The sequence below is a fragment of the Belonocnema kinseyi genome, chromosome 2 (assembly GCF_010883055.1).
Source record: "Belonocnema kinseyi isolate 2016_QV_RU_SX_M_011 chromosome 2, B_treatae_v1, whole genome shotgun sequence".
NCBI classification, from domain to species: domain Eukaryota; kingdom Metazoa; phylum Arthropoda; class Insecta; order Hymenoptera; family Cynipidae; genus Belonocnema; species Belonocnema kinseyi.
In genome coordinates, this window is record NC_046658.1 from 103180341 (window position 1) to 103207190 (window position 26850).

Sequence of the window (26850 nt, forward strand, 5' to 3'; positions counted from 1 at the left end):
TTTAATTTCTTTTATAATAAGGAAAATACCTTGTGAGTTTTATGTGGGCTAAATAAATGTTATTACCTGGAGAGTTTTTTTTTCATAAATTCGAATTTTCGTATTTTTCTTGCTTACAACAACATATATGAAAAATGTTAAGAAAATTGTTTGCACAGTTAAAAAAGTTCTACAAAAAATTTCTTTACTCATTTATGATATCTTTTACCGTTTCCTAGAAAAATAAAAAATTTAATATTTATAAAAAAAATTCTCCTGACCACCAAAATGTCTTAGTCCGCATAAAACTTATAGAATATCTTTTTTATATAAACAAAAATTCGTAAACAAAAATTTTTTTAATAGAAAAGTTGCGGTTAGCCCCTTTTCACAGAAGTTGCCCATATGTTTCTAATCATTCAATTTGTTTGTTTAGATTTGATATATAAATGAACAAATGACATTGAAAAATATTTAAATTCGAAACAGCAAATGTGTCCTGGTTTTGAAATTGTGCACAGAAGAGCCATTTACAATATAGTTAATAACAGATTTTTCATATCTGTTATTGCAAGCAAGAAAAATATGAAAATTCGGTGGAATGCGGAACGAAAAACATGAAGAAAAAAAATCAAATACGTATAACTTAGTGAAATTTTTTTCCCCCAAATCGCAAAAATACCTATCGCCTCATTTTCTCTAAAAAAACAGCATATTTTGTGCCCGAGAGATTGTGCAACTTCGAGTGTAAAACCTGCCTGCTTTGAAATGAATTCGGTCTATAAACATTTGATTTAGAATTATTTATCATTGAAGCCAACCATTGTAAAATATTTTTCAATTTGAAATCATTAATTTTCTTCTATTTTGAAATAGAAATTTTTCAGTTATCTAAAACTTTAATCTCAATTTTGAAAGTTTTCATTTTAATGATTTAAATTTTAAATCGTTTAATAATGGCGTTTTTTATTTAGAACAATTCAATTGAGAACATTTTTGTATAAGTTAACATTATCGTCCTCTATGTCGGGGCAGACTGCTCTCATTAGATCACTTTATTGCATTATAAAAATGCCGGAAACGGAAAGCCCCGTGCAAAATAATCAAATAAAATCCAACTCTAGTCAAAAATGCCTTCGACATGTTGAGCAGTAATCATATTAAGCCTGTGACAACGTTTCAAATTAAAATAAAAAACTATATAAGAATATGGATTAGAAAGAACACTAAAAAGATTCTTTAAAATTGCAGTCTCTGCGAGATCCAGACGGCAACCCCTATAACCCATACGAGTACACCCTCCAGCAGACAGCGGACGGAAACGTCCTTCTGGTTCGCCGGAACCAAACGAATCCTCATCACTCTCGCACCTCAACAATGGAGCCGAAATCGAAGCCTGATATCGATCGAAAGGAGTGAGGCTCCACAAACCTAGACTCCAAAGAGATTGGTAATCAGGAGAAGTTCAAACATGTTGTTGACAGCAAAATGGCACGTCCTTGATGCCATGAATTTCGCCACGCAGCGCAGGGAACATTTATTTTAAGAATAATAACAACTCTTAACGAAAAATAAAGTTGCGTTGCTTTGACTTGATCCTAGTCACGCGCACGCGATGACAATATGCGAGAGACAACGAGTTCTGCTAGTTTTCAGCTAGCTAAATAAATACCTTTCCAGACTAGATAGTATGTACGATGGTTTTTAACGTTGACGGTATCCAGGAGGAAGAGTGGTTGTGAATTATTTAAACCTAATATGGATGATACCATGATTTTTATTATTATTTTCTAAATGGGAAAAGCCGTTCATGTACTTTCTCAGAAAGCTCTTTATCATTTTTTTTATTAAGGAGTTTCTTCTTTGTATAATCCTTCGGCAGAAGGTCACGACATTGTTGCTAGAAACAGAAGAAATTCTGTGATTTCGTTTTGCAGAAACTAAAGTTCTGTTGATGTCTCATTCGAAAAGGATTGAGTTCTTATAATATGTTTTAAGGACTTGGCAGCAGACAAAAAAAAGATAGAATGAGATGAAGGCGTCTGACATGAATCAGAAATGTGCAGTAATTTTTCGAGATGAGTGTGTGGTTTAACCACAATCGCTCCTGTTCTCTTCCTCTTAATCAGAACTCTTCTTCCTCACTCGTGTCTTTTAGATTACGCTCCTAGTGATTCGTCTTGCAGGTGTGAATTTTCTGCGAAAATTCCACCATCGCGTCCAAGAGTTTTACTCTTGTAAAAAAAAAAAAAGAAAATGGAAACGAATCTGTCGCATTTCAATGCTGTTGTAGAATTTGCGTCTTTGGTCTATCAAAAGATGCATTAAAATACGACCATTAAGCATTAATTAAAATTTAGTTGCGACTATAAAGAAAAACTGCTACATTCGTCTACTCGTTGCATAAAGTTAATCACAGTGCGAATGATTCTTCGACTCAAAATGGAAAAAAATCATAGGAATACGGACTGTTACAAAATGAGTTTTTGTACTCCGTTTAACTGAATGTATACTAATGTCAAGGCTTATAAATTATAATATGAATCGCACCGAAGCCATATTATGAGTTTTTGGTACGGTTCGTGCATTTATCGAAGGGTAAAAAGGGATCCTTGAAGTCGTAGGTAGCTTACAACTGCAGTATTGATTGGTGAAGAATCAAAAAAATGAGGGAAAGATTGCTTTGCCTATTGCTTGAAGGGTCTCATTCGAAGCGTTTCTTTTTGTTTGATAAAAGGCAAATGCTTGAGTTATTGCCTGGGAACGTTTAACACAGGAAAAAATACTTTAATCGGTTCTGCGTTTCGAAATGTTGTTACTTTGATCAATATATAATACCCAGTTTGGAAATCGGTACACTCAGGCAAGATACTAACTAACGTTACGTAATGTAAAAATAAGACTAGAAACTAGTGCAACAATGTGAATATACTTACTGCAATTTGCTGTACTGCTACAATATTAATAATAGTACTGATATTGCGATATATGAACAAACATAGCAAGAAAAACCTATTTTTTATAATAAACAGACGAGAATCGTTCAGGTATTTCACATTTGCCTTTTTATGTATATATCGACGTAGTTAGTATAATTTTCTATAAATATTACACATGTATAAATGAAGCGATTAGTTGTTGTTACGTACGGAAAAAGTGTACGTATGTGCGGAAATAATGGAAAATAATTATATATGCTACGACGTGAAAACGTAGTGAAGAAATGAAGAAAATGAGGAAGAATGCAGCTTCTGCTGACACTTAAGTAATCTGCCATTTTTTAAGGTTTTAATTCACGATTGTATTCATACCACCGGGTGTAGGATGCCTTTTGCGTATCGAAATCGACGAGCAGAAATCCTGCTGTTGAAAATTCTATGTAAGACGGATTAGCTTGTTTTGATATCAAAGATGTCTGTTCGTTTGTTGTATATTTTAACATAAGTTTTATCTACTTGCCCAGGCATTTTTAGATCTCCACGCGTCATTAAATTTCTATATTGTATAAACAAACTTCAAATAAATCTCTGGGAAAAAGTACCTGGCACTCATTGTTCATGCTTTTTGAAACCAGCCTCGAATGTTCATTTTAATTTGCAAGTTTCTATAATTTTAGTTCTATAACTTTAGTTCTACAACTTTAGTTCTATAACTTTAGTTTTATCTTATAAGTGAGATAATGAGTTAAGCTTTCCTTCGTTTTCAAATTCATTTTTTTATTCAAACTAGCTCTATATAATTCAGTTTTTCAGGTGAATATTCTGACTATACAAGTTTACAGGAAAGCAAAATAATTTTTTTAAAGTACGTTGACAACAGACTTTATAGGTCAAAATGCTCTAAAGACAGGGGAAATGAGGAGATTTTTCGAAAGAATAGGGGAAATAATTCTTTTAAATCAAATTAATGTGGGTACTATATGAAATTCAATTTGAAAGGCTTTAAATTCATAGCATATCGGGTTTTCAAATAAATAAATCAAATCTGAGCAAAAGAGTTAAATTTGCAAACTAAAAGGATGAATTTTCAATCATAAAGATTAATGTTTTAACAAAAAATCAAATTTTCCACAAAATAGATGAATTTTCAAATAAAAAAAAATTATTTTTTTTACCAAAAATCTGAACTGATTAATTTGAATAAAATAATTGAATTTTTAATTAAAAAATATGAAATTTCTACCAAAAGAGATCCATTTTTTAAACCCAAAAACTCATTTTTAACTAAAAAAGTTTAATTACCTACCAAAGGTTCAATTTTATTTAAATAATGAAAAAGCACAAGAAAAAAAAGAATTTTCAACAAAATAGTAAAATCCTTAACCCAAACCGATCAATTTTAATCAAACAATTGCATTTTTAACTAAAAAATATGAAATTTTGACTAAAATAGGTGAATTTTTCCAACCCAAAAACTAATTTTTAACTAAAAAAGTTTAATTATCTAACAAAGATTAAATTTTGAGGTAAATAGTTAGAATGTAAAAGAAAGACGAATTCTTAACAAAGTAGTAAAATCTTTAATCTGAACCAATTAATTTCACTCAAATAATTGCATTTTTAACCCAAAAATATGAAATTATGACCAAAATAGATGAATTTTTAAACAAAAAAGACTAATTGTCAATTTAAAAAATAAATTTTCTACCAAAAGTTCAATTTTTAGTTAAAAAGTTAAGATGCAACAAAACAAGACGAATTTTCAACAAAATAGTAAAATTCTTAACTTGAAGCAATGAATTTCTAAGCTAAAACGGCTAAGTTTCATCTAAAAAGGTCAATTTTCTAACAAGGAGTAAATTTTCTGTTAAGAAGTTAAAACGAAACAAAAAAAAACGAATTTTCAACAAAATAGTAAATTCTTTAAACTGAGCCGATTTATTTTAATCAAATAATTACATTTTTGACCAAAAGAGATGAATTTTTAAACAAAAAAGACTAATCGTCAACTAAAAAAATCAATTTTCTACCAAAGGTTAAATTTTGAGTTATAAAGTTAAAATGCAACAAAAAAAGACGAATTTTTAACCAAATAGTAAAGTCTTTAAACTGAGCGGACTAATTTTAATCAAATAATTGCATTTTTAAACAGAAAATATGAAATGTCGACCAAAAGAGACGAATTTTTATTTTTTTCAAACAACTATTTTTTAATTAAAAAAGTAATAGTTCATACTTCTACAAAAAAAATTAATTTTAAATTTAAAATTTTAAAAAGTTGAATAAAAAAATGTACAGTCTGCCAAATGAGCTAAATTTTATACCAAAGAATATTTTTCCGTCAATAAGGGAAGACAATTTCAACCAAATTGTTCAACTTTCTACAAAATTGTTGAATTTTCAAAACGATAATATACATTTTCGACCCATAATTGAATTTCCTATCAGAAAAGATCAAATGTTTACCCAAATAGATGAATTTTCAACAAAGAAACATAACTAAAACGATGAATTTTTAAAACAATTTTAAATTTTCGACGAAATGATGAAACTCTTAATAAAAAAAGATAAATTTTCCAACAAAAAATGCAATAATAGATTATAATCTATATTGTATATATTTAGTTTAATATATTCAACTTAAAATAATTATTTTATTTTTCTTTTGGGTCTCTAAACCCTTTTAAATTCGCACTATACAAAGTGTGTTTTTTTTAACTGCGCAGAATTTTAGGCCATGAATTTAAGTTAGCTCAGAGAAAAAAAATTGAAAATGATGGAATGTTTAACCGAATTAACTTTTCTGTATGTTAAATCTCTAAGCGTTTAGACGTGGAAATTATCCGAATTGTTTAAACATTTAACCGGTCAACCGCGGAGTACTAATCACTGTTTTTCAGGACACTGTTCAAATACTGTTTTTACGACTGAATTAAATTTTTTTTCGCTTTGAATTGTGATGCTTTTACATATCTTAAATCAATGTTGCAAAAATTGATAAAAAAAAAAAACAAGTACGTCTCTAAGATTTGTACGTCAAAAAAAAAATCTTGACATTCTGATATCGTTTTCCTTTGCTAATGCAAAAAACTATTTTATTTTCAATTACATTTATTTAGGTTAAAATAAATCTTAATTATTCGGTAGTAGTCGTTGATCATGATTACTTATTGCTTCCTTTCTTCAAAAGATGCGTCACTGTGCTGTGTTCATATGTAAGCAAACAGTAGAGTAATTTTTATTTTATTAAAGAAGAGTAAAAAATACGATAAGTTGCATCTTCTTTTTTTTGACAATATTTTCACTGCACTCATTTCCTGGGAGACCGTAGACTCCTGACTTGCTTCTTCTCTTTCTTCATTGAGACCGTAGACTCGACTGGGTTGCTGTCTGTCTGGAAAATTGGATCAATAGCTGTATAGTTTACTGATTTTCAAACTCTAAAGAAATCCTTAAATTAATAAATGAATGAATAAATAAATTAATTAAAATCCTTTCCTTCGTAATGTGAGACCTCTCTCAAATTTTACGGCCGATTTTCCCGAAAGGCGCATAGCAGGCTTTACTCCACTCTTTCCTGAAAAAATTACGCGACTTTGAGTTTAGAATTTTCGTTTTCAAATATAATGTATATTTCTTCTTTTGAGTTGAAAAAATGTTAGTATTGCTTCGTACACACCCGGTATGAAGAGAAAAATTAAGAAAAATTCGGAATCTGAATTCTCATTAATACGTAAATTTTCCTCCATCAAAAGTTCCACCAAGGAGTAGAAAAAAAGCAAAATTCATTCTTTTTAATCGACTGAGAAAAATGTAATGGAAGCGTGTTGAGAGGAATTAAAAAATGAAGGAAGGCAAAAGAAAGAATAGAAAGGCTGATAATGTCACTTTGAAGACCAAAAACCTAGTCCTCTTTAATCGATCAGTTATAAATATAAAATAATTATGTTAATAGAAATAATTTGTGGTATTGTCAAAGAATATTTTTATAAATCTGTTTAATGATAAATTAATTCTATGTTAGAGAATATTATCAAATGAATTTCTTATTATTTATTATATTATCTATTCTATAATTTGTTTAAACAATATAAAATATTATAAATAAAATTACTCCACCGTTATCGCAGACAAAAAATTGAAATTTGCAAACTTAAATTTCACAAAACTGAATAGAAACTATGCATGTGCACATATTTTGTGTACAGATTAGAAGGAATTAAAATAATCGACAATAAAGCATGTCAGTATGGAATTAAAAATAACCTTTACAAAAAAATTTAAATTTCCAAACTTATGTTACACAAGAAGGAATAGAAACTAATTAAGTGCACATATTTTGTGGATATATTAATAAGTCGAGAATATAGCATGTACGTGTGGAATTAAAAAGAACCATGAGAGGTGTTTCTACTGATCGAATTAAGAGGAATCAAAAAAGTGGAAAATATATTAACCTGCATGCAATACAATACAAGCGTCAGTCGTTAAGGAAATAAAAAAAATTGGTTTCGGAGATAAACCTATTCTTTTTTGGGGCACTTCTCTCGATGGAAAATTAGCACTTTCAAAAAAATTAAAAAATGCTCACTCTTTCGTTTAAATCTGGAAATATTAATTTTGCTCTATTCTTCTTTTCTTACCGGGCAGCTTCATTCATATTAATATCTTATTCTGTTTTCGGGCTACCTCGCAAAGAAGTCTGGAGTTCGTGTGTAGAATTCCTTAGAATTCTCTATATCGTTCAGTTAATGATTCTTCGAAAAGAATATGCTGACAGGATTGCAAAAATCTTAAGTCGTAAGGAACTTAATTTAACAGGATCGCCAAAAACTTAATGTTTAAATTAATTATCACACTTTATTAACTGTAATCCATACTAGATGTAAACTCTGTAGAGGTTTGACAGGAACTCGAGTCGACAAGACAAAGACAGGCGAGCGAGCGGCGAGAACTATTGTATTTCACGAGACTATGAGACTAAGGGCTCCGAGCCCGATCAGGGTTTATGTACTAAAATATTGATTTTATATTTCTAGAACCTTCTTGGTTTCTTCTTCGATGGTCATGCGTAAGCGAAAATACGGGATGGGCAGAATACAATGTATTTATTTAGTTATTATTATTATTATATATTAAGGTGGTCCAAAAATGTATGGCAAAAATTTTTTGCATTCTATAGGGCAACGACCCCCCCCCCCCATTTTATTTTAAATCTGAAAAAACTTGAATTTTAAATCTGAAAAAACTTGAAGTTTCCCATGTGAAATGCATGGGGAAAAATAACTTTTTTGAGTTTTTAAAATAATTGTTTAGAGTTTGAAAAAATTTGCCGGGAAAGTATGGGAGCCTGTAGAGAATTATCTAACGAAGAATTTCATCTATCAGACATATGGGTTAGACACCCCTAACACACCCGACGAGTACCTGAAAACTACCCTTAAAACCAAAAGTTTCAATTCTTCAGGAAATCGACCTTTTGAACACTGTATTCTCTTCTTTTTTTTAAATAATTTTTTTTTCGAAAATTCGTTTTTCGCCCTAAACATTATTACCATTAGTCTGGTGGAATATTTATTAACATTAGTTCATAATTTTTTATTATTTAAACAAATGGAATTTGTGAAAGCAATTTTTTTCGAAAATTCGTTTTTTTCTTTAAAAATTATTACTATTGGTCTCGTGGAATATTTATTAACATTAGTTTATTAATTTTCAGTTGTTTAAACAAATGAAATTTGTTTAAATAATTTTTTTATAAAAAATTAATAATATTTTTGAGTGGAATATTTACCAACATTGTTCGATTATTTTTTTAAATAAAAATTATTACTTAAATATTACTGATGAATTCATTGTTATTAAATTAATTATTAATCAGTAATTAATTATTACTCATAAATATTCCACTAGACCCACAGTAATAATTTTTATTCAAAAAAACGAAACTAAATTATTTTAACAAATTCCATTTGTGTAAATAATTTAAAATGAATGAACTAATGTTAATAAATATTGCACTAGACCAATAGTAATCATTTTTAGGGGAAAAGCGAATATTCAAAAAAAAATTTTAACAAATCCCATTTGTTTAAACATTTAAAAATTATTGAATGAATGTTATTAAATATTCCACTAGACTAGTAGTAATAATTTTAAGTGGAAAAAAATAAATGTTCGAAATGAAATATTTAAACAAATTCCATTTATTTAAAGAATTAAAAATTAATTATCCAATGATAACAAATATTCCACTAGACCAATATTAATAATTTTAAATAAAAAACAAACAGAATACAGTACTCAAAATGTTGATTTCATGAAGAATTGACCATTTTTGTTTTAAGGGTAGTTTTCAGGTAATCTTGGGGGAGTGTTAGGGGTGTCAAACCCATATGTTTGATACATGAAATTCTTTATTGGACAATTCTCAACAGGCCCCCATACTTTCCCATCACATTTGTTAAAATCCTAAAAAATTATTCCACAAACTCAACAACAAAATTTTTCCCCATGCATTTTACAATGGGAAACTTCAAGTCAAAACGGGCACCTGTAAAAAAAAAAAAACTATGGAGTTTCTTTTTTTTGGATTTGGAATGAAATTGGGGGGATCGTTGCCCTCTAAAAATAACGTTCAAAATAACGTATCGCTCACAAATATTGACCGATTTGAATCGAATTTTTTTTTAATTTTTAAAAATTCTAAAAGAGTTGTCGAGCCTGATTTTTAAAATAGACTTTCAATTTTTTTATAAATAAACAAATATGACGAAAAAATGACCATTTCTTCTATTTGTCGTTTCCGGTGCTCGTCAAAAACATGAAAATTGTTGAAATCATCTAACTTTCATAGAGTGACATTAGTTAAAGATATTCTATTATTATATAATAAACAAAAAAATTTTGTAAATAAATTATTTGTTGAATTTTTTTTACGAATTTCAATAATTTTACGTTTTTGAAAGTTACATTACAAAAAATTTGAATAAAAACCATATAATGATAAAGAAATTTCTTCTTGAGATTATTATACTTAATAATATAAACAAATTTAATAAACAAAATTTGTTTATTAAATTTGCATTTAAGGCATTAATCAGGCATTTTTCGACAGAAATTTTATTTTTTCAATGTAATTTTTTAAGTTAGGAATTTTATATTAATTTTAGAAACCTTCATAATTTGTTGATTAATCTTATGATTTTTTTAAACAAATTTAATTTAAAAAATGCATTATTCGGTCATTTGTCGGCAAAAAAATCGTTTTTTTAAATGCCCCTCCTTTCAGTTGGAAGCTTCATGACAATTTCAGTAACATTCATGAATAGTTTATAAATTTTAAGATGTTTTTAAACAAATTTAATAAACAAATTAATAGATTAAGGCGTTTGTCGAAACAAAAAATCGTTTTTTCCGATGACAACTTTTTTAATTAGGAACTTCATGATAATTTTCAGAAAAAATGCATTGATCAATTGTATGACTTTTTAAGCAATTTTTATAAACAAAGGTATTATTGGGGCATGTGTTGACGACAATCTTTTTTCGATATCAGTCTTTTTAATGGGGAAATTCATGATAATTACAGCAAAATTCATAATTAGCGATTAATCTGGAATATTTTAAAGTAATATTTTTTTAAATCTGGGAGCATTTTTTAAAATAAAATTTTGAAGCTTTTAAAGGATATTTTAAGGTTTCAAAATAGTTAAAAAATTTGTTAGATTTTTGGGAAAATTTCGAATAATTTTTTATTTTGAATAATTAATTTTTGAAGAAAAGTTATAAAAATGAGACGAATGAAAAACCTCCAAAAATAAAATTAAAAATATTATATTTATATAACTTTAAAAACAAACTGATAATACTTTCCTAAAGCCTAATTTAAGCTCGAATTTAAGTATTCAAAAATTTTAACAAATAAATAGTTATTCGAAAATTTTATTTCGAATTTGAATAAAAAATTAGTTTCCTACTCGAATCGAAATACTACACGAGCATATAGTGTACGATTGATGATGCTCGTTTTTGTTTGTTTTAAATTTAAAGTAAGGGTTCTATTAACCAAATTCCAAATAAAAAGTAATAATTTTGTTCATATTTAAAAAAAATTTTAACTTGACACATTTTTAGTTTTGTTAAATGAGATTTTATATTTTTATTTCTTATTGAAAACTGTACACATGAAAAATTGGAAATAATGTTTGTGCGCATATAGAAAACAATGGTAACATTGAATTAACAATATAAACATATCACATGACTGCCAATTCATTTGAGGATTTTCGCACATTCAGTTTTCAATGAAAAAATGTTATTTCTATTTCAAAAAACAGAAAATATTTCACACGCCATACGCCATGTTTTTAAAACTGGCCCACAAACAAGGAAAAAAGTTTATGAGAAAATATTTATGTGTAATAAGAGAAATAATTTTACTTCAGATAATTAAAATTGCAGTTTTAATTTTGAAATTGTTTTAAATTAAAAATTTTTTAAATGTTGAATATTCAAAATTGTTTCATTACAATTTTGAATATTTAAAAATTAAGGCCCTGATTAGTTTTTGTACCCTTTATCATATACTATTTGCCAGATTTCGTTAATTTTTAATTTAATTTCGAACCGAAAGTGTTCCAAAAATTTTGTTCTTTGTTATTTAAATGAAGATTATGAGTTTTCATTTAAAATTACTTGAACCTACAATTGGGAAAAAGAACAAAGTGTATAAGGTAGGAGTAAAAACGCTAAAATCAATCAAATCTGCAACCACAGGGAAAAAAAGTTTGTACGTTGAGATACCTAAAAATGAAATTTTGAAATCTTGAAAATGAAATATTTTTAATATTAAAAAAAGATAATAACAAAATTATGGCAAATCTTTTAATGCACAGGTCTTGTTAGTAAACAACAATGAAAAATAGATAATTAAAAAAATATTGTACAGCTTGAACCAAAGAAAAATGTTATTGTTTTGTTTTCCTGAAAAAAATGTCGAGGTGTTTGAAACATTTCAGTATTGTGCGAAAAAAATCTAAAAATTCCTAAATGAATAGAGTTGAAAATTTCAGAAAAAACCGCAACTATCTGGCATTAATATGAGAGAAAATGGTCATAAACAATAATGATTTTTTCAAACAATTATTATAACATTTTAATTATATATTATTGAATTTGAGAAAAAATATCCTTTCTAGCATTATTTAATGAAAATATGATTAAAAATAAAAATAAATTGTTCAAACCATTATTATTGTTAACTAGAATTAATGATTATCTTACTCTAATTGAAACGAGGAAAAAAGTGGAAACTTTTAGATAAAAAAGCAATTTTTTAGCATTATACCAAGAGAATATTATTATAAATAATAATAAATTGTTCAAACAATTATTTCTGTTAAATTCGGTTGATTATTGTCACGCATTAACTGAAAAGTTAATAATAAGTTTAAAATTTCGGAAACAATCGCGATTTTCTAGCTCTTATGGGTTTTTTTGGGACCCTATAAAAAAAGACTTATGGGGCTGATATTTAAACAGTACTTATTCATTTGTGTTATACAGATTGTGTATATAGATTTCGAGTTTTAACTCGATACGCCTAAAAGTGACGATTCGAATCAAAATTTACAAAAACTTGTTTTTTTATTATGGGAAATTCATTTTTTTAATTCATAATTCTAATAGTTGAAAGTTTAACTATTTTGTTAAATTTTTCAGGATTAATTTTTTTTAACTGAAAAATTAACTAAGCCAATTGAATATTCCATAATTTTAGATGAGAATTTATATTTTATAAATTTAAAAAACATTTTTGTTGTTGTTGACAATGTAACCTAGTCCAGTTGAAAACTTAACTATTTTGTTGAAAATTCTTTTTGTTGTAAAGCATTAATTTTTTAACTGAAAAGATAATCAGTCCAGTTGAATATTACATCGTTGAAAATTTATATCTTTAGTTGAAAATTTAACTATTCAATTTTTAGTTAAAAATGTATTTTTTTAGCTGATTAAAAATTCATCTATTTCCTTGAAAATTCTATTATTCCAGTTAAGGAATCTTCATTTTAGTTGAAAATTGATATTTTTTGTGTAAAATTCAACTGTTTAGGTAAAGATTTATAATTTTAGTTGAAACTTCATTACTTTGATTGAAAATTTAATGTTTTTGTTGAATTTTCGTTGTGACCTGTTTGCGGACCAAAAAAGCAGAAATCGAGACATGGTTTTATGAATAAAAGGCCAAGAACAAAGAAGAAAAACAAAAATATGACAAGCGATGTACATATGAGAAAAGAAAAAAAAACTTTTTATACAAAATCTTGTAATTTTAAACAATGTTAAATGATTTTTTAACGATTGCTAACATTAAAGGCTTTTTTTTTAAAATTGGATACAGTTACAAGGAGATTACCAGCGTTTTTATTCTTTTCTTTTTTTACGTTAAAAACTAAATGTTCAATAATCTTAAATTTTCCAAACTTGAAAATTAAATTTTCATTTCTCTTCAATTATCAACAGTTGCATTTCTTACTGTTGAAAATTCAATTATGAATTTTCTTCAATGATCAATTTTCCTTATTTTCTAACAGTTCAAAATACAATTTTCAATTCTCTTCAATTTTCAAGAGTTGAATTTTTTCCTGCTGAAGATTTAATTGTAAATTTTCTTGCATTTCTAAAAGTTAAAATAATTCAATTGTCAATTTACTACATTTTTCAAGTATTGAATTTCCTATTGTTAAAAATTCAATTATGAATTTTCTTCAATTTTCCCTCATTTCTAACCGTTCAAAATTGAATTTTCATTTGTTGTAAATTGAATAATCCGTTTTCTTTCATTTTTTATTTTCTTTAATATCTAACAGTTAATAATTCAACCTTTAATTCTCTTCAACTTTCTACAGATGAATATTAAATTAACATTTTTTTTAAATTTCTAGTAGCTAATAATTAATTTTTCAATTCCCTTCAATTTTTGAAAGTTAAAAGTCCAATTTTCAATTTTATTTACATTTTTACTGTTGAAAATTCAATTGTAAATTTCCTGTAATTTGGAAAATTTAATATCTAATTCAATTTTCAACAGTTGAATTTTCCACTGTTGAAAATTCAATTATGAATTTTCTACAATTTTCCTTCATTTATAACAAATTCAATTTTTAATTTTCTTTAATTTTCAACAGTTGAATTTTCTACAGCTGTAAATTCAATTATATATTTTCTTTAATTTTCAGTAGTCAAAAATTCAATTTTACTCGATTTACAACAATTAAGTTTTCATTTGTTTAAAATTCAATTATCAGTTTCTTTAAATTTCTGACAGTTAATAATTTAAATGGCAAGTTTCTGCAATTTTATGCAGATGAAAGTTCAATTAATTTTTTTTAAAATTCTAACAATTAATAATTCAATTTGAAATTTGCCTTCATTTCTAACGGCTAACAATTTAATTTTTTACTGTTAAGAATTCAATTTTTAAATTTCTAACAGTAAATTAATTAATGTTCAATTGCCTTCAAATTTCAAGAGTTGAATTTCTACTGTTGAATATTCAATTATCAATTTTCTTCAATTTTCAACAGTCCAAAATTCAATTTGCAATTTTGTTAGATTTACAGCGATTGAAATTTCATTTGTTGTACTTTCAAAGATCAATTTTCTTTAATTTTCAATTTTCTTTTATTTCAAACAGTTAATAATTCAATTTGAAATTTTCTGCAATTTTCTGCAGATGATAGTTCAATTACATTTTTTTTAATTACTAAAGGTAAATAATTCAATTTTCAATTCTCTTCAATTTTCAAGAGTTGAATATTCTACTGTTGACTATTCAATTATCGATTTTCTTAAATTTTCAAAAATTCAATTTTCATTTTTGCTCGATTTACAAAAATTGAGTTTTCATTTCTTTTAAATTAAATTATCAGTTTGTTTAAATTTCTAACAGTTAATAATTCAAATGGCAATTTTCTGCAAATGAAAGTTCAATTATTTTTTTCCATTTCTAATAGTTAATAATTCGATTTTCAATTCTCATCAATTTTCAAGAGATGAATTTTCTACTATTCACAATACAATTATCGACTTTTTTTAAATTTTCAATAGTTAAAAATTTAATCTTCAATTTTGTTTGATTTAAAACAATGGATTATTCATTTTTTGTAAATTCAAATGTTAATTTTCTTTAATTTCTAACAGCTAATAACTTAATTTTCAATTTTCCATAGATGAAAGTTCTATGAACTTTTTTTTAAATTTCTAATAGTTAATAATTGAATTTTCAATTCTGTTCAATTTTCAAGATTTGAATGTTCTACTATTGACAATTCAATTATCGATCATCTTCAATTTTCAACAGTCAAAAATTAAATTATCAATTTTTCTCGTTTTACAACAATTCAATTTTTATTTGTTGTAAATTCGATTGTCAATTTTCTTTCATTTTAACAGCTGATATTTCAATTTTCTACTGTCTTCACTTTGCTTCTGTTGAAAATTCAATAATTTTTTTTTAAATATCTAACAGTTAATAATTAAATTATCAATTCTCTTCAATGTTGAAGAGTTGAATTTTCAATTGACATCCTTTTTCGTCGAAAATTAAAGTTTTGGTGAAAATTTGACTACTTATTTGTAAAAAATTGAACCATTTAGTTAAATATGAATTTTTTTATTGAAAGTTCAACTGTTTGTATAAAGTTGAACAATTTGGTTCAAATTTTGTTTCCTTCTTCACTGGATAATCTTTCTTGGGTTGAAAATTTAACATTTTTGGTTTTAAATTTGAAAATAATTCGAAATCAATAAAAAAAATACTCAATAAAATCACAAAATAATGTAGTACTATTCAATTTTTCTATCACAGTTAACAAATTCCTGACCGTTAAACAGGTGTAACATTTACTTTTGGTCGAAACAAATATGTATATTTGGTGTATTCAATTTGAACTTCAGTACCGTTATAAATGCTAGATTAACTCCAAGTTGATAAATTTGTTCCTAAGGCTTTAAAATTATCGCCTCTCGACGTAATAAACCGACTATTTTGACAAATCTGGTTCATAACTTTTTTTTCAATCAACGAGCGGCGGCTCCAGCGCGTCAACACTGAACGTGGAACTGGTGGAACTGGAACCGTGGAGTACTGGAGTGGTGGAACAGACAAACATGGCTACCATCTGGTGACGTTTGTGTTCCTCGTGGATATCAAATGAGCTTAAAAACATCTGGTGACGTTTTAATGTTCTTCTTGCGATAGTTACTCTGAAAAATTTTGTGATACGGTGTTTAAAAAGTGTAATTCAAGATGATGAACATGTGGAAAGTTCGAGAGCTCATGGACAAGGCGTAAGTTACAACGACAAGCAATCTAACCTTGATTTTGCTCTTTTTCGATTTAACGCATTTCATTGCCTTGGAATTTGCCGTAAATATTACTCCATAGTTCAAAAGCCTTTTTGCAGATAACAGCCACAAAATCGCCAAAATGGATTAAAATAAAACAGTTTTAGTAGCAAATTTGTGATGTACGCAAAAAAAGGCGTAATGCTGATTTCAAACGTTTCCTGGATGTAATAAAATGTAGTCTTGTCTTATCTCGTGATCACCCAAGCCAATCATTTCTGAGTATAATTATATATTACAGGGCAAAAAAGCTTTTAAAATCTTTCAGGTGGTATTCAACATATAATGGAATAAAAACCACTTGTTTTGTTACTTGAAATAAATTTGTTGTGTGTTGAACATCAATTTTTGTTTAATATCTAAAAAATGTGATTACCAAATATTACGAAAGTATAGGACACACGTTGTCGAAAACTGATTGGTTGCGGCATTTCGGGAATTTTACTTTTAATGACTTTTCAGTTTTCAGTTTGTTTATCTACTATTAAAGATTATGAATTTTCTGTACTATCAATTTTTTAAACCAGTTTCCAGCAATTAAGCCGTTTTATTTCATGGTAAAATTTATTTCTAGATGCTTCTAAACATTATTCCTAAACAATAAAATTTTAATTTTAAATGATTTAATATCATTGGAAAATTATTCTGTTCTTAATATTTGCTATCGTACTAGAATTTGAAAACTTTTTCACACTTTTAAAGAGATGAGAAAGATAAAATTACGGACAAAAACATTACCGGTACCGACAATAACACACATTTTTTGTTTTATTTTCTGTATTTATAGAAAAGTATGAAAACTGAATTATAAATCTCTTGGGTAAATGCAAACTGATTCTTTATTTTGAAAAACTAATTGTAAGAGAATATTTAAAAAGATTTTAAGTATTTTTTTTATTTTGTACAATTAAAACAAAGTGTTGGAAATATTTTTAAAGATATTTAGAAGCCTTTAAAGTACTGAAAAGATAAAAATATAATATGAAAGTTGAGAAAGCTTTCAAAAAATTTAAAGTAAGTGTACATTTTGAATTTTTTTAAACAAAATTTCAACGTTTTTTTAAAGAAGTTTGCTAGAAAACATAAAAAAATTGTTTTAAGATTCCTGGCAAATTTGTAATGATTTTTTAGTTTGCAAAATTAATTTTGAAAAATGTAAAAAGATTTCTAAAAACTTCGAAAAAAATTAGAAGATTTAAGAGCAATTTCTTTATTTAAATTTTTTTTCAAAATTTTAACAATATGTTTTTAAGCGATTAAAAATATTTAAAAACTAAAAGATTTCCGAAAATTTATCAAATATTCTTTCATTTCTTTAAAACTTCTAAAAGTACTAAATATCTTTTAAACTGACTCGAATTTTTCCTACAATTTTGAACAATGATGTAAAATAAAAAAATTATACTTTTTCGACACGTCTAAACTCTTTTAAAATTTTGGCAAGAATCTTAGGGAACTTGTATTTATATAACCTTGCAAACAAATGAACCTAGAAAAGAAATAGTTATTTAAAACCTGTATTTTTTGTTAAATATTGTTTTCCCTCAAATTCTAATTTGGGTGAAAATTTGTTCTTCCTTGACTTGAAAGTCTTTTTTTGGATTTAAATTCAAATACATATTTTGGTTTAAAATTTAATCTGAAAAATTATATTTATATGTCTTGAAAATAAGTAATGATTCGAAATTATTTTTTCGTCTTTAATTATTTTCAATTTATGATTTAAACACTTAGCTGATTTATACTCAATTCATATGCTAATTACTATTATCACGTTGCAGACAAGTATATGCAATTTTCTCACGTATTAGTAAAGTTTCAAATTTTACTGATTGAGCATTAATTTTTTTAATCCTTTATTCATTTAATATAGACAATTTATTACAAGATTTATCAAATGAAATATGTTTGAAATAAAAGAGACATTCTTGATATAATGCTTATTTTAAATTATTTTCTCTATGTGTCATAATTTCGATACGTTTTGCTATAAAAGTAGGTAAGTTTTAGACGAATGTCAAGTAAACCCGAACTAAAATGCTTTTCATTTTTGAAACGTACTCTGAATAAATGATTATTTAGCCCATGAATTATTCATTAAACGTATAATCCATTTTACACAGGAAATCTGCGTAAAAAATGTTGAGTAGATTAATATCTCGGTGAATTGATGATGTCATCATACAGACCCTTTTGTTAAAAATTATTTAAAAATCCTATATAAATTAAACCAGTCTCGTATAGTAATTGAAAGAAGAAAATTGGCAGTTAAACGAGACATGGTGTTTTTTTTTTTTTATTCAGATTAGGTCATGGTCAACTGTCTGTTCGGAGATAATTAACTACGGGTTTATGTTTACGCAATAGCAAGCGAAAAGGTATGCGTCAATTAAGTAGTGCACCAAATATCGAAAACTAGTTTTACTCTTAAATGTCACATAGAACTTCGTAAATTCTTAAATTTGTTCCATTATGTTTAAATCATAAAATAACGTTACGTGTGCCATATAGTTAATATGAAAGTAGGAAGCAGAATAATAAATAAATATAACGAATTATATGGAAGAATAAGAATAGTAAATATTATTAATTTTCTCTGAGGCTTCATATGGTTACAGCTCAATAAGTCGAAAGGATTTAGGTTCGAGTTAGATTAATATGATTATTTATGAAATTGTAAACATTTGAAAGGTAATATCACTGTTTCGATCACTGATAATTTTGTATTATTTTTTCTTTTATTTTAATGTTAATACAGGGTAGCCACTGAACCGAGAAATGCCGGGAAGTGGAAAAAAATCTTTGGTTTCAAATTTTGTTAATGTTAAGTCCAATTGTTAACTTTTACAATTATAAATTAATTAATTATTATAAATTATATATTATAAATAAATTAATCATTTTTAACATGGAACTGTAGTTAAAATGTTAAAAATGAAACAATAATTGATTTTATAAGACAATTCTGAATCTGTTAAAAATTAAACAATATACAGTTTTTAACGTTAATAATTAAAATGTTTCAATCGTTCCATTGAAACATTATGAGCTATACTTTCGAATTTTAAATAATTTTTAGTTAATAGATTCATAATTTTTTCAGTCTAAAATATTCCATTGTTGACTCATTAAGTTTGAAATTTTTTGATTTAAAAAGAGAATACAACAAATATATTTAGCAATATTTTACTGTTACTTTAAAATGAGCAATTATAAATCAAACAGATATCCTTGAATAGTTTAATAGTCCCTCTGCTAGGCAGAGGGACATTTCACATTTTTAAGAGTTTTATCAAGTTCAAAAGGAAGCTATTTTGGTTTTTAATATTTTATGAATTGAAAGAAGGATAATTTGTTATTTTCAAAACTGTCATTGGTCTTAAAGGGCGTAAATTTGTTTTCTGAAATTAAAGAGGCTATTTTTTTAAACATGTTTTTTGAGTTGAAGAGAGGAACTTCTTATTTTAAATTTATTTTTCATATTTTGTAAAGGGTATTTTTGTATTTTTAACATTTTTATTGAGTTGGAAGCGAGGCAGTTTCGATTTTAATATAGCTGAATGGAGGAGCTTTCAATTTTTTTTTTAAATTGTAAAAGTAACTTTTTTATTTTAAAGATTTGTATCGAGTTGAAAGGGAGGAAATTTAGGTTATATGGTATTTTTCTTAAATGAAAGAGGCCTTTTTTTCTTTTTGAATTTTTTATTGAGTTGATGGTAGGAAATTTTAATTTTCAATCTTTTTTCTGAATTTGGAAGAGTGGCATTTTTTTGTTTTTAAGATTTTTATCGAGTTGGAAGGGACGATATTTAGGTTTTAATTTTTTCCTAATTGGAAGAGTAACATTTGTTTGTTTTTAAGATTTTTATCGATTTTGAAGGGAAGTCATTTCGATTACCAATCGTTTTTCTGAGTAAGGGGAGGCCAATTTTTTCTTTTTACATTTTTTTTGCGAGGACTGGAGACAAATTTGTCATTTTTAACATTCAGACGAAAGGGAGGGTCTTTTTATTTTCAACAAAGTATAAAAAAAAGTATTTTTAATAATGCTCAGATTTGAGAGTTCGTATTTTTTAATTTGAATGAATGTGAAAAATTTGTGTGAACCGTGAAAAAACCAGGTATTTTTTTCATCGTCTAAAATGGCCACCCTGTAATAATTTAAAGGAATGTGACTTATAATTTAAAAGAATGTGACTCATATTTTAGTTATGTTGTAATTTCCGTAAGCTGAACTTTCTTTTCATTGTATTTCAATGACAACTGAATAATGATTCATACTTTTACCTGTTTTTCATGGTGTTAATCGTGAAAGGCCTGTCAGTGAGCTTGAAATACAAGTTAGTGGTTGTCATTGCAACATGAATCTTGCACAAGACCCACCTGTATCACATACTTGTGGTAGGCCGAAAAACCATGGTTGATCATATTTTGAAACTTTTTAACCGATATCATAAAAATTAAAAGTCCATCTTAGATTACAGATTAATTAAACCTACTTATTATAGATAATAAATCCTGATAATAGCATCTCATAATTCATATATTGATTATTCAGCAACGATTGCTGACATTTTTCGTTTAACGATGCAACTATTTTGCTAGTATTTAAAAAAAATTACACTATTGCTAATAATTTCTCAAATTCCTTGCTAATGTAATTATTTTTTCACTTTTGGTTTCGAAGGTTTTAAAATAGTTTAAATAATTTCAGAGGGTTTAAAAAGTTTTCAAGATTTGTTAAGAAATTTAAAGTTCTGTAAATATTCACTTAAATTCGTATCTTTTTCAGTTATGATATAATTTAGTTTGCAATGCGTAATTCGAAAATCATTCACTTACAAATGTTTCCTTTCAGATTTTAATTTTTAAGCTACGTTTTTTATTTAAAGAATTTTAAAATTAAGTTTTTAAAGATATGAAAAATAAAAAATTAGAACCGTTTGAAATCTAAAATTTTGGATAGAAACCACTTTTGTTTATGAACTGAAAATATAAATTATAATGATTTTTTTACAATTGAACTATATATCAATTATTAAAAAGTGGATACTAATTAATTTTACATGATGATTCGGAATCTGTTTAAAATTTCAGAATTTTCAGATTTGAATGTTAAAAATCAAATTGTTTCAATTAGAAAGTCTTACTACTTAAACAACTGTAAACGCCGAATTGAACCTTTATAAACTATTTAATTTTAAAATGACTTAAAAATAATATATTATGAATAAAAGTTTTTATTAAATTTAAAATATTGTTTTAGTCTAAAATTTGAAATTTTGTAATTCAGAAAAAGAATAATTGCTTAATATTTAGAAATATTTGACTGTTCATTTAAAATCAGTAATTATAAATCAAATATTCGAAACTAAACTAAAAATGGTTTCATTTTTGATGTTTAAGAAGATATTTAGAAGGCCTGGAAAGATTCGAAATAATTAAAAATTTGAAAGGATTTCAATAATTTAATTGAAGTGTCTACGTATACCCACAAAAGTCGGCTATTCCTACCGAAATTTCGGTACGAATAGCCTTCAGTCCAATTAAACAAAAAAAAGAGACTTTTGCAGATTTCGAACAGAAAATTTAGACGCTTTTTAAGAATTGTGAAAGGCTTCAAAAGAATAAAAAAACATTTTCTCGATTGCCCGTGAAAAATGTTTGCGAACGGGGAAATGAAATTTTAAGGAACTTCTAGGGATTTTATGGGTTCAGAAAGAATTGAAACGATTTAAACAGATTGAAAAGATTTAAACGGCTTATAGGAATTTTATAAGATATTGAAGATTTCAAGCTCTTGTACGAGATTTCATAATATTTCTAGGGCTTTCACAAGATTCAACAGATTTTTAAAATATCAAGTAATTTTAACGAATATAGTGTATTTTGAAAAATTCGTAGGAAATTTATGAGATTTTAAAGAATTTTGTAGGATTATACAAACTTTTAAGAGATTAAAAAATGTCTGAATAATTTTACCAAATTTAAAGGATTCATAGAATTTTTAAAGAACTAAAACATTTCATAAGATTATAAGGAATTTCTATAAATTTCAAGGGATAAAAAAGTGGAGATTTTTCCAGAGATTTCAGAGAATTTCAAAAATATTCAAGAATTTTTCAGACATTTCTGAGATTTTCGAAGAGTCAATTATTTGAAGGAATTTTTAAGTTTTTAGGGCGATTTGAAGGGATTTCAAGGGACATTATCGTATTCTATAGGATTGTAAACGATTTTACCAACTTATAAGGAATTTTGAAAGATATTATTTTAATCGATTGTTGTGCGATTATTAGGGATTTCAGGAATTTCTAATTGTTTTTAGAGAATTTTGTAAGATTTCAGAAAATTTCTAATGATTGTAAAAAGGTAATGAAAATTGTTGGTTAAATGAAAAAAAAAAAATACGTTAAATAAACGGTTTATATAATTCAAGGCAAGTATTTTTTGAGTGTTTTGGCCGTTTAGGGAATATATTAAATTTAATTTCAAGGGACTAAAGGGAATTCTACGGATTTCAGAGAATTCAAGGGAATGCACATTTAAGGGATTCACATAATTTGAAAAGAAATTATAAGATTTCAAGGGATTTGAAAGATTTTAAAGGAATTAAACAGATTGACGATTTGCAACGGATTTCAAAGCTTTTAGAATATTTTAAAAGATTTGAAAGAATTTCATGTAAATTTATGTGAGATGTATATTGTATACGAGATTTAAAAAATATTTGACCCCTCGATTTAATATTTAAACAATTGCATGACACTATTTTGCTACGATTTTCGCAAAGTCTATGCTACTATTGAGACTTTTTTGAATTTTCGAAATGAGTCTCAGACTTGTATCAAAGTATATAAATAATTAATTTATTCATTAAAAATAATAACAATTAGTACTAAAGAATAGTAAAAATCTTTATTAATATTTGAAATTAATTAATTCGAATTATTATCTGCAATACGTAAAGTATGCAGTTTGAATGAGTTAAAAAATAAATGAGTAAATAATCGATTTTCAATTTGATTGAAGATCTACAAAACTTTTTAATTTAATCCAAATTAAAGAAAAGCATTCCTCATCTTCGATCTTTATCAAATACAAACAAGATTCCTTGTAGGTCGCTATCTGTTCTGATGCATCGTGATAAGGGAATGTCGAGTAGCTCAAGCTAATATTTTGATGCTCGAAAGGAATAAAAAATACATTTTTGAAAAAATAATTATTATTTCAGAACCAATGTAGTTATGAACTACACGGACACGGAGGCCAAAGTCCGAGAAGCTACGAACGATGACGCCTGGGGACCAACGGGTAAAGTTCCACAGCTTGATTATAAATAAATAATTTTGTCAAATAAATTCTTACAGTGTTAATTTAATTCAGGAAACCATTAACATAATTTTTTTAGGGGCCATGATGCAAGAACTAGCTCAGGCCACATTTACGTATGAGCAATTTCCTGAAGTAATGTCAATGCTTTGGAAGAGAATGCTACAGGAAAATAAACGCAATTGGCGTCGAACATACAAGGTAGTCTTCTATAATCCTAATCAAACCAGTTTCTATCTCTGATCTTTTTTTTAGAGAAATTCAAGACGATAATCATCATCTTTTTCAGGCACTACTTCTCTTGAATTATTTGGTTCGCAATGGCTCCGAGCGTGTTGTTACATCTTCACGAGAGCATATTTACGATCTAAAATCCCTCGAAAATTATACATACATCGACGAGTTTGGCAAGGATCAAGGTATAAACATCAGGCACAAAGTCAAGGAGTTGATCGACTTCATTCAGGATGACGATAAGCTGCGAGATGAGCGTAAAAAAGCGAAAAAAAATAAAGATAAATACGTCGGCATGTCTAGTGACGCGATGGGAATGAGGTGGTCGGACACTCCAAAATGGAACAAACCGAATCAGGAGAGTTACAACGACTGGGACAGAGAAGGAAGAGGGAAAGGCTTCGAAGATGGAAATAACAGGTTTAGATTATTATTTTTTTTTATATATAGAAACCATGTTATAAACAAACAGGGTTGTACCAAAAAAATAGTAAATCCACATATATTACAACTTGTTAGAGAATAAAAAAATAATGTTAAAGTACTTCCATTTTCAACCAAAGAGATGATTTTCTCGAAAGAAAAGATTAATTATTGTTAAAAAATACGAATTTTTAACCGAAAAGATCAATTTTATAACCTCGAAGAGAAATTTTCGACCAAAAAATATAGATTTTTAACAAAATATATGTATTTTCAACCAAACAGGTGAAGTTTTAACATAGAGATTAATTTTTATTAAAACTAATAAATCTTCAACCAGAAAAATGCTTTTTAACCAAATAGTTAATTTTTCACACAAATCAGTGAATTTTTAAACCAAAAAGATTAATTTTCTACCAAAAAAGATCAAGAAAGATGCAAAAGAAACAAATTTTCACGACAATAGTTAAATTTTGAACCACAGGGTTAATTTTTCAACCAAAAAGATTATTTGATTAATTTGTTTTAATAAAAAACGAGTTTTCAACCAAATAATTGAATTTTCAAGAAAAAAGAGCACATTTTTTAACCAATAAGATAAATTTTCGACCAAAAAAGATAGATTTTTAACAAAATACATGCATTCTCAACAAAATAGGTAAAGTTTTAACAGAGGGATTAATTTTTATCAAAACTGATGAATCTTCAACCAGAAAAATACTTTTTAAACAAATAGTTAATTTTTAAAACAAAAAAGTTAATTTACAATCAAAAAGATTAATGTTCAACGGAAAAATATGAATTTTTAACGAAGTACGTACGTTTTCAATAAAATAGTTAAAATTTTAACGAATCTGCTTTTTAACTAAGAAAATACATTTTTGTACCAAGAAAGATAAATTTTAAACAAGATAAATGAAGTTTCAAGTAAAAAATATCAATTTTAAGTTAAAAAAAAGTAAACGAATTTCAATCGAAAAGTTGATTTTTAAAGCAAAAAGATTAATTATTTACATAAAATACTAATTTGTAACCTAATAGTTGTATTTTATACAAAAAAATTTTAAACCAAATAATCACTTGTTCCACTAAGAAAATGAATTTTGAACCAGAAAGATGAATTTTTAACTAAATACATGAATTTTCCACAATAGTTAAAACTTTAACCAAAGAAATAAATTTTTTAATGAAAATAATAAATCTTAAACCAAAAAAAAAGAATATTTTTTACCAAATAATTAATTTTCAAACAAAAAAATGAATTTTTAACAACATAGTTAAACTTTTAACAGAAGAAATGGATTTTCAATGAAAATGATAAATCTTCAACCAAAAAAAAAATTTTTTCAACTAAAAAGATAAATTTTCAACCAATGAAAGTAGTTATCAATTAAAAAGATAATATTAAAAATATGATAATTTTCAACAAAGTAGTTAAAATTTTAACTCAATGAATTTCTAACGAACTGATAAATCTTCAACCAAAAGAAGAAAAAACAATTTTTAATCAATGGGTCATTTTGTACCAAAAATATAGAATTTCAACTAAGAAAATCCATTTTTGTACGAACAAAGATAAATTGTCAACAAAATAAGTGAACTTTCAACTACAAAATAACAATTTTAAGTTCAAAAAATTAATTTTAAACCGTAAGAAAGAACGAATTTTTCCACAAAATAGTTCCGTTTTGAACCGAAGAGTTGATTTTAAAACTTTTACCAAAAAAAAAAAAAATTGTTAAGTAAAATGAATTTTCAAATACAAAATAAATTTGTAATCAAGTCTTTGAATTTTCAAGTAAATACATTTAGAGTCAACTAAAAAGATCAATTGAACGTTAAAAAAAATTTTTTGAACAAAAACAACGAATTTTCAACAAAACAGTTAAATTTTTAACCAAAGAGGGTTTGAAAACAAAAAGCGTAATTATTTACATAAAAGAAAATTTTTCAACCAATTAGTTGAATTTTCAACTAATGAAAATAATTTTTCAACATACACATCAACTGTCTTACAACAAAAAAAGATAGATTTTGAACAAAATGCATGAATTTTCAATAAAATAATTCATCTTGTTATCAAAAAATTTATTGTGAACTAAAAGGATGAATCTTCAACTAAAAAACAAATAAATTTTCGACCAAATAGTTGAATTCTCAACCAAAAGGATCAATTCTTAACGTAGAAGAGCAATTTTCTAAAAAAATATATATATTTCTAACCAAAAGTGGAAAATTCATATTTTCATTACTAAAAACAACTAATTTTTAACCAAAAAGATGATTTCTAACCAAGAAAATTAATGTTTTGCCTAGAATTCTTAAATTCCCGTTAATTTAAGTTCAGGTTATATAACCGAAAATATGACAGAATTTAAGAATTTATGATTTTTAACAATACTTGTATTGTTCACATTAAATGTCAACAGTTCAAAGATAACACAGGCCGACAAAATTTGACAAAGGTCCGGAACCAGAGACCAGACCTAGTATACCCGAAGGTTTTTGCTGCGCTGAATCCGAATCCGACCTC

General features: G+C 26.3%; 2 protein-coding genes across 7 annotated transcripts in view; both read left to right on the forward strand.

Moving 5' to 3' along the window:
* LOC117166975 (segmentation protein cap'n'collar) overlaps positions 1-3523 on the forward strand; it is a 306553-nt gene extending 303030 nt beyond the window's left edge. For 5 of the 6 annotated variants that reach the window (XM_033351483.1, XM_033351482.1, XM_033351484.1 and 2 more), the window contains exon 13: positions 1231-1398. In XM_033351483.1, the coding sequence (XP_033207374.1) occupies positions 1231-1398 (168 nt within the window). Of the gene's footprint in view, positions 1-1230 lie in introns of all 6 variants that reach the window. The other variant, XM_033351481.1, reaches the window with a different exon arrangement.
* Positions 3524-16079: 12556 nt separating this feature from the next.
* Positions 16080-26850, forward strand: part of LOC117166897 — a 29999-nt gene continuing 19228 nt past the window's right edge. The window contains exons 1-4 of the mRNA XM_033351336.1: positions 16080-16271; positions 23563-23642; positions 23740-23861; positions 23950-24314. Of these exons, the coding sequence (XP_033207227.1) occupies positions 16231-16271; positions 23563-23642; positions 23740-23861; positions 23950-24314 (608 nt within the window). The 5' untranslated portion in view covers positions 16080-16230. The remainder of the gene's footprint in view (positions 16272-23562; positions 23643-23739; positions 23862-23949; positions 24315-26850) is intronic.